This window comes from Montipora foliosa, chromosome 8 (genome assembly GCF_036669935.1).
Source record: "Montipora foliosa isolate CH-2021 chromosome 8, ASM3666993v2, whole genome shotgun sequence".
Taxonomy (NCBI): domain Eukaryota; kingdom Metazoa; phylum Cnidaria; class Anthozoa; order Scleractinia; family Acroporidae; genus Montipora; species Montipora foliosa.
This window is the reverse complement of record NC_090876.1, coordinates 10,118,489-10,125,988: the sequence shown is the minus strand read 5'-3', so window position 1 is coordinate 10,125,988 and position 7,500 is coordinate 10,118,489. Positions and strand designations below refer to the sequence as shown.

Sequence of the window (7,500 nt, the reverse complement as noted above, 5' to 3'; positions counted from 1 at the left end):
CTGTTTAAAAATAAAAATTTTCGTAAAAAATTTCAGGCATGGCAGATCAGAGATGAGCCATTAAAAAAATGGATTCAGCAAGATTCAACAAATGTCACTCTTACAATGTTAAAATAAACGTCACCTGTTTTTCTCCAGGAAACCTTTTGTACTGTAGAATACCTGACGACCGAGACAGAAAGTTTCAGCAAAATTGCTTACATCTACTAATGCCACGAAGCTACTAGTCCAAAATAAAACGGACAAAAATTTAAAAGTTAAAGAAATTTACTTACCTCTCCAGCGTAATGTTTGATTCCAAACTTTGTATTTGCAACACGTGGTTTTATGTAAAAGGCGTTACCCTGTGTCAAAAGGAAGATCAAGAAGGCTATAATTATCACGGTCACACAACCCCTCCCCAACAGGGAAGAGGTGTTGGAACTTGAGAACATCCATAATGCAGTGCGCTTTTGTCACAAGACCACTCATTGGTCATGTGACCACTATGTAACCACTCACTACGATTCAAACTGAAGAAGGTCGAAGGATCCAATCGAAATGTTTTTCAATTGAGTGAATTCTTTTTAATTTTATTACTGTACGTTCTGAGTTTTTAGCCCGTTTATTAGACAGGCTATGTATCCGGAACGTGGAATGAACAGTTTTGCTTGTAAAAAGTAATGTTCTGAGATGTTTTGGCCTGTGCCCTCAAGATCATTTGCCCACTAAGTGTGCGCAAACCTTGTGTTGGCGAAACGACTTGATTGCAGGCGAATCATCTTGAGGTGAAACAAACGAATGGCAAGAAAAGAAGTAAACCTCATGACTTGAATGCAGCTTGTCCAACATGGATTCATCAGTTCCTTTGGGAAAGTTACTTTCTTCATCAATCAAAGCAAGCACACCGAGTTTCTACGCAAATAAAAAGTAAATAATTTTGACACTAAAATGAAAGTTAGAAAGATCAACAAATGTTTAGTTGTAAGCAGACCGAAATAATCCAGGCTTGACTAACGGGATTTGAGTTAAGTTTTAGGATGCAAGGCCTTAGTTATATTTCAAATTTTTTTATGTCTTGGGTTACTAACTACGACCTACGGGGTAGTAGAGTTAACGTTCTACAACCATCTTATAATAATCTTTTTTAGGCACAACTCATTTTCTTATATTATTGCGCATTATATGGAATAGTTTACCATTGTCTACTAAATCTGCACACTCTGTCCAGTAATTTTACTAATAAAAAAAGTAAAGAAGGAATGCTTCTTATAGTTTTCTCTTTTTTTTTTTTCTTTTCGGCAAATTTTTATCTTGCTCTGTAATCTCTTATCTAGTAGTTTTTATAATTTAATTCTATTATATTTTATGTAGTAAGTAAGTTGTAACTTATTGGTCAAGCGTTTTTTACCTGTGCCTCTGGATGAGGAGACTGGGTGACCACTCCCCACGTTACCGCCAATAAATAAAATTACTTACTTACTTACTTTGCGCAGCACTTGCTCTGCTAACTGATCTATCTACACAGTCTTTTGCAATTAATCCTCAATAACTATGCCTTTGAAAAGGCTTGCCTTACCTTTTCAATGAGATCTAAACATTCTCCATTATCCACCCAGTCAATATCTGTCCACTCCAAACCTTCTCTGTCAAAAAGAATCCAGAAGAGAGTTTTAATAAAACCTTCGACCGTCCACGCTTTAAGAGTTAATATAAATTTAAGAATGACCAGTGTGGGCATTTTATTGCACAGGTAACAAATGAGATCATAGGTTATCACTCTAAAAATGCTCATAAATCCCTGAACTTTAAATATTGACCTTAAGCCTAATAATTATGTCTTCTTATAGCTTACTGACCTGACGTTAGCATTAGTGTGACCTTTCAAAGGATCAAGATTTCCTATTCTCAATGCAAGGTAACTCCATATAATATTACATAACAAGCATGCTCCAGCATGAACCAATAATATTACCTGTTGTATTCAAGTTGTTCCAGTGAAAATATGTGCTTGTTGAAATACTGTTGCAGTTTCTCATTGGCATAGTTGATATTGAACTGCTCAAACCTGTTGACCTAATTCAAATAAGTCAGGTGTAAAATCAGACATTTTTTTCCGTACAGGTCAAGGAATACAAGGAAAAATAATGCACTTCAGTCACTGAGTATGAAGCATGTATGCCAAAGATACAGACAAACTATTCCACAAACATAATTATAGTTAATACTTTTAAAAAAGTAGTTAGTGGTCTTAAGAACACGGCTGAACGTGCAAACAGATTCGCATATTTATTTCCAACTCTTTGATAATGGTGTCATGAGGTCACTGAAACATCGCAAGTTTAACTTTTTAGCGCTAGTTTTTACATGTCAATAGATTATGTACGCAGTCCTTGAATTATCCTAATTATCATTCTCTCCCCTCTCTGGCATCAGTTGGTTACAAGTGTGAAGACCGATGCAGGAATGACAGTCCTTTCCACAGCTTCTGCACTTGTAGTCACTGCCTTTATGTTGTTCTTGATTTGCCTTACGCCATGTTACTTTTTCGTCTAAAGCCATTTGGAGTTTCTCCTTTCTCATCCTGAGGTTCTTGTTCAGGGTTTGCCTCCAGCTTGAGCGATCTTGTGCTGCAAGGTTTTCCCATTTCTCATATTAATGTCCAAGTCTATTGCTTTCATGTGTCATAATTCTCTAAAGACTCATGATTATTGTACTACAAATTAATTTACTTACATCGAAATTCTCAAATCCAAAAATGTCAAGTACACCAATGGATGAATAGCTCTGACTTCCTTGGATTCTCTGGTTAATTTTGTTGATCAGCCATTTAAAAGTACAGGCATAAAGATTCATAGCCATGGAGTCCCTGGAGTCCAACGCCTACAACACAGTATTTTATTTCATCAACAAAAACACTGTATATGATGGTGCATTGTGAAATGAGAGAACACAATTCCAAAAAAAGGTGCCCTTGAATAATTTAATATATCATGGAAGAAACATACAAGGATCAGCATAAAAATCCTGGAATTTAAATGCTTATTGCATCAACAGGGGTATCAGAAAGTTTCTGAATCAATAGTGGAATGCTGGCAGGAGAAATTACAAATGAATCGAATATAGGTTTTGATAACCATAGGACAGCTACAGTAAGACTACAAAGTAGGAGGTGATATTTGCTGGTAGGTATGGACAGCATGTGCTAACGAGGAAATTAAAATAACAAACAAAAAGTATTACTATTTAAGCAATAGAGAATGTTTTCCGTGTTTCCATAGCCTCGTGTAAACACGAGGGGATCGGAGTTGGGAGAATTCGAGACAGTTATGCAAGCCCGAGACAGAATAATTTTCTTGACACAAGCTCATATTTCCTACTAGCCAATCAAAACAACGAATGTCTGACAGCATACAACCACTCAAAATTTGTGATGTCACAGCCGTGTTTCCATACTCAGGGTTCTCAATAAGTTTTGGAGTAGACGGCTTAAATATAAAAGTAGGCGGCGGGAGAAGCTTTGTGTCATTGTTTATAGCAAGTTTATGACTGAAAAGTAGACAGCTCGAAATTTAAAGTAGCCAGTTTTTTAGCCGGCTGCCGGCACTTAATGAGAACCCTGCATACTCTCATCTAAACACAGCTATTGACCAATGAGAGTGCACATACTATCCTACAGCGTATTTATAAAAGATGATGGCTGTGCGCATTAATTTTAGATTCTTGATTCTGCATTGCCCATTTAAAAGCAATGTTTTTCTTCATTAACAACCTCTAAGTCCACTCAAAGGTAAGGTAAGGTAAGCGCTTTCCGAGCCAATGACCCAACACGTCGGTGCTTACACCCGGTTTCCGTAGCATGAAGCGACTAGGAGTATTTTTTTAACTCCCCCCTGGATGGGATGCTAGTCCATCGCAGGGTTACCCCCAGCATTATGCCGGTACCCATTTATACACCTGGGTGAAGAGAGGCACCGTGGGAGTAAAGTGTCTTGCCCAAGAACACAACACAATGTCCCCGGCCAGGACCCAAACCCGGACCACTAACACTAACACTAACCATGAGGCCATCGCGCCTCCCATCAAGTCCACTCAAAACTACCCTTTATTGACTCTTCAGAGTGAGACTTAGTAGGCTTTTCTCTGTCTAATTCCAGACGTTGTTTCTCGTCAGAAGGGGGGCCAGCTTAGGATTCAATGGGTTAAATGTTGGGAAAAAAAGATCAGAAACCTATAACTTGCAGGGAAAAAATATTACATGTTGTCTTTACTTGGTTTATAGATTAGTAATAATACACACACACACCTGCTCCACAGACAAAGGTGACAGTATTTCTTCTCCTCTGAGAATCATAGACTTTTGGGTCAAAGCATCCATCAGCTGATAGATGTCCACACGAAGAAGATTCGCCAAATTTTCCAAAACTACGTGTAAAGATTTGAAAAAGAAAAACACAAACACATTTTTGGCAGTTATAGTGCAACTGTGCATTATTATTATTATTTTCATTTCTTATTTAATTTTGTAACAAATATTGTACCAGTGTATGCCTGTATGACATCTTGAATTTACATGTACATCAGGCACAAAACTACACACACATGTTGAGTTGAAAACATACTGGTTTTCTCTGCAACTTGAGCACCACCAGCAGCAATGAAGTGCACATTGCCAAGTTGAAGGACTGCGGCAATGACCTGAAGAACATCTGAAATCTCTTCTTCAGTCAGGCACATCACTTTCATGGCATTCTGACAGAAAGAAAAAGATATGATAGATCAAGTACAGTATACTGATGATAATTAAATTAAAAAAAAAACGGATTTATAGGTAATAGTAAAGTGCAATTAAGGAGCATATTAAACAGTGATCAGCATACATACTTTAAGATAATCATGTCAAGGAATGAAACCCCGCACGCACCGGCGGAAGGTGAGTGCTCTTACAACTACTCTAATGCCGCTATGGAGCTTCAAGATTTACAAGAAAGAAGTAATAATTAAATGAACAGTCATCCCACTCAAATATGGCATCAATAATGAGGTTCTTTGACCATTTTCTGAGTACAGGAGCTGACATGAAGTAGTCATACCAAAACGTTGTTAAAATCCTCGGCATCATTTATCGATGGATCACCATAGCAAGCACTCTGTTTGAGGTAGTGATATTTCTCAGGTGGACTGAGTAGCAGGAGATCTGTGCAACAGAAAAGTTGAACAAATTTCAAGTTCATGTAGTTTCAGGCCTCCAGTGAGTTGATTTAACTTGTCTTGACTTGACTTGACCTGACTTTACCAAAAAGTATCACAGCTTTAACTTCTCCTGCACTCTACATGATCTACACAGATTGACTGTTTTCTTCCTGAAGAACAGCAGGTAGTTAGAAATGTTCCTCTTACTTTCGCCAGAGGATTTTACGATGTCAATTGGGAAACCCTCATGGGTGAAATGGTTAAAAGTACTGTACTTTAATCCTAAATTAAATTTAGGATAAGGATTATTAAATTTTAATAATAATATTATTGTTCATGGATCATTTGTCACTGATTCATTCATCCATGTCTTCATAATGATGAGGAATTGACAGCCAAGTCAAGAAAAATACGTGTATAATTTTGTGCAGTCATTTCAAGTGGTTCAAGATGGATATTGTAATGGATTGCTGCCTACAGCTGTATACCTGGAGGAATTATACTGTCATGAATTGTATGGAATTTTAGAGAATGCATCTTCGTGCTTCCTCAAAATTGTTACTTAATATGGATTCAAACAACTTTATTTCCGCACTAAAAACTTAATATTTTAATAAGATTGTGCAAGTGAGTAACTTACTTCTTTGCTCTTCAGATGCACCAGCCAAAAGAGCATAAAACATGTGATAGTTTCTTTCTCCTGGATTTTGTCTCACAACTCGATTCTGAAAAAAGGGTTTAAAAGTGCAACATGTACATGTATGTTTGTGATAACAGAGAACATTTTCACTATTGTGTAACCTTCCCTTTCTGTCACAACCTCTTAGCCCCAATAATGTTCTTTTTAGAGTGCAACTCTCTGACCTAAAAAACCAAGATTAGGGTAGAGAGTAGGGGGTTGTGTCAGAGAAAAAAGCAGTACAACATTCAATAATATAATTATACTGGTAATTTCTCAAATCCATTAAAATCCATGAAAATAATAATCCAATGCATATTTAGGTCACATGTACCTACTTTGATACCCAGTAAAAAATGAAGTGTTCGGATATCCAAACATGTGTGTTTGGAAATCGATTAGCCAAAGAAGGCAGTACTTAAACAACTGTTTTTTAATTTTCTGGATTACAGTAGTCATTCTGGAAATTGCAACTTTTTGGCAGTCAAAACCAAGAAAACTTATCCATAGAGCTCCTGCTCTCTGCCTCTTGCATTTCTCAAAATTGCAACCGAGGAGGTCAATGCAAGAGACTCTAAATAAAAAGCCGAACTTGTGAAAAAACACAAAAACATCTGTCATTACACTGACCAACAAATAATTATTATTTTTTACATGTGATTTTTTTGCTATTTGTTTTCCACTTTATTTAAAAAAAAATAGGCTCTGATTCTGAATCCATTTCAAAATCTGGTGCCTCATGCTTCATCAGCAGATGAAACACTTGGACTTGTTTTTGAAATATATTACGTGAACAGTAGTAATGAACAATACAATGGAGATCTTCTTTACCCAGAAAATACCTCCAGTAGATGTATTTTACACATATATATTTTGTATACTTAATCAGTACTGTGTGTTTAAATTAAAGATATCAAACACCAGTTTGTGAGCAAGTGAATGAATTATTTTGCATTTTTACCTTTTCAAGGAGGACTTTTTTGTGTAACAATGTAAGATTAACAAGTCAAGGTTTAAATAATGCAAAGTATACTGTAAACCGTTCATCCAAAATATTAATAAATTAAAACTACAAGTATTGTGGCAAAAGGCCTTGGTAAGCCATAAGAAGTCTGAGCTATTATACTTGTGTCCCATCCCTTTAGCTAACCGCAAATCTACTTTCAAAAAACTAAAGTTCCTTTATTTGAGACATTAACTTCATTATCGTAAGCAGCTCACAGTTCTCACTCCCATCCCACACATAACATGACTTGTAAAATGTAGACCACCATTGTTGTCTTCTTTCTTCATTCTTATTATTATACTATTTTTACCACTTGGAATATCTTGAGTGTAGGAGCCTTACACTCCAGGGCCCAGTTGTTCAAAAGGCGATTAACGCTTATCCCAGATTAAAAATTAACCAAGGAGTTAATTTCTCTACTCCTAAATGCTGTTCAACACTGATATTTGGAAAAACTTTACATTCGAAGAAGTCACTCTTGCAAAACAAAAATAAGCAAACAAAACTTCCACCAAAAAGTTGAAAACATGAAACAAAAGTTTTCACTAATCCTGGTTTAAGTTAATTGGCTTTCGAACAACTGGGCCTAGAGTATAGCATAGAACAAAAGTAACAAAAGGACGAAAACAGTAAACAGAGCCAG

The 7,500-nt window shown here is 36.4% G+C and overlaps 1 protein-coding gene across 2 annotated transcripts in view; it reads right to left on the bottom strand.

The window, feature by feature from the left end:
- Positions 1 to 7,500, bottom strand: part of LOC138012506 (unconventional myosin-X-like) — a 61,267-nt gene that overhangs the window by 43,299 nt on the left and 10,468 nt on the right. Inside the window, exons 7-17 of one of the 2 annotated variants that reach the window (XM_068859290.1) lie at positions 6,813 to 6,826; positions 5,813 to 5,897; positions 5,073 to 5,176; positions 4,602 to 4,731; positions 4,286 to 4,404; positions 2,716 to 2,862; positions 1,955 to 2,055; positions 1,559 to 1,625; positions 802 to 894; positions 276 to 344; positions 125 to 162 (exon numbers count right to left, since the gene is read on the bottom strand). In XM_068859290.1, coding sequence (XP_068715391.1) covers positions 125 to 162; positions 276 to 344; positions 802 to 894; positions 1,559 to 1,625; positions 1,955 to 2,055; positions 2,716 to 2,862; positions 4,286 to 4,404; positions 4,602 to 4,731; positions 5,073 to 5,176; positions 5,813 to 5,897; positions 6,813 to 6,826 — 967 coding nt within the window. Of the gene's footprint in view, positions 1 to 124; positions 163 to 275; positions 345 to 801; positions 895 to 1,558; positions 1,626 to 1,954; positions 2,056 to 2,715; positions 2,863 to 4,285; positions 4,405 to 4,601; positions 4,732 to 5,072; positions 5,177 to 5,812; positions 5,898 to 6,812; positions 6,827 to 7,500 lie in introns of those variants that run through there. The other variant, XM_068859289.1, reaches the window with a different exon arrangement.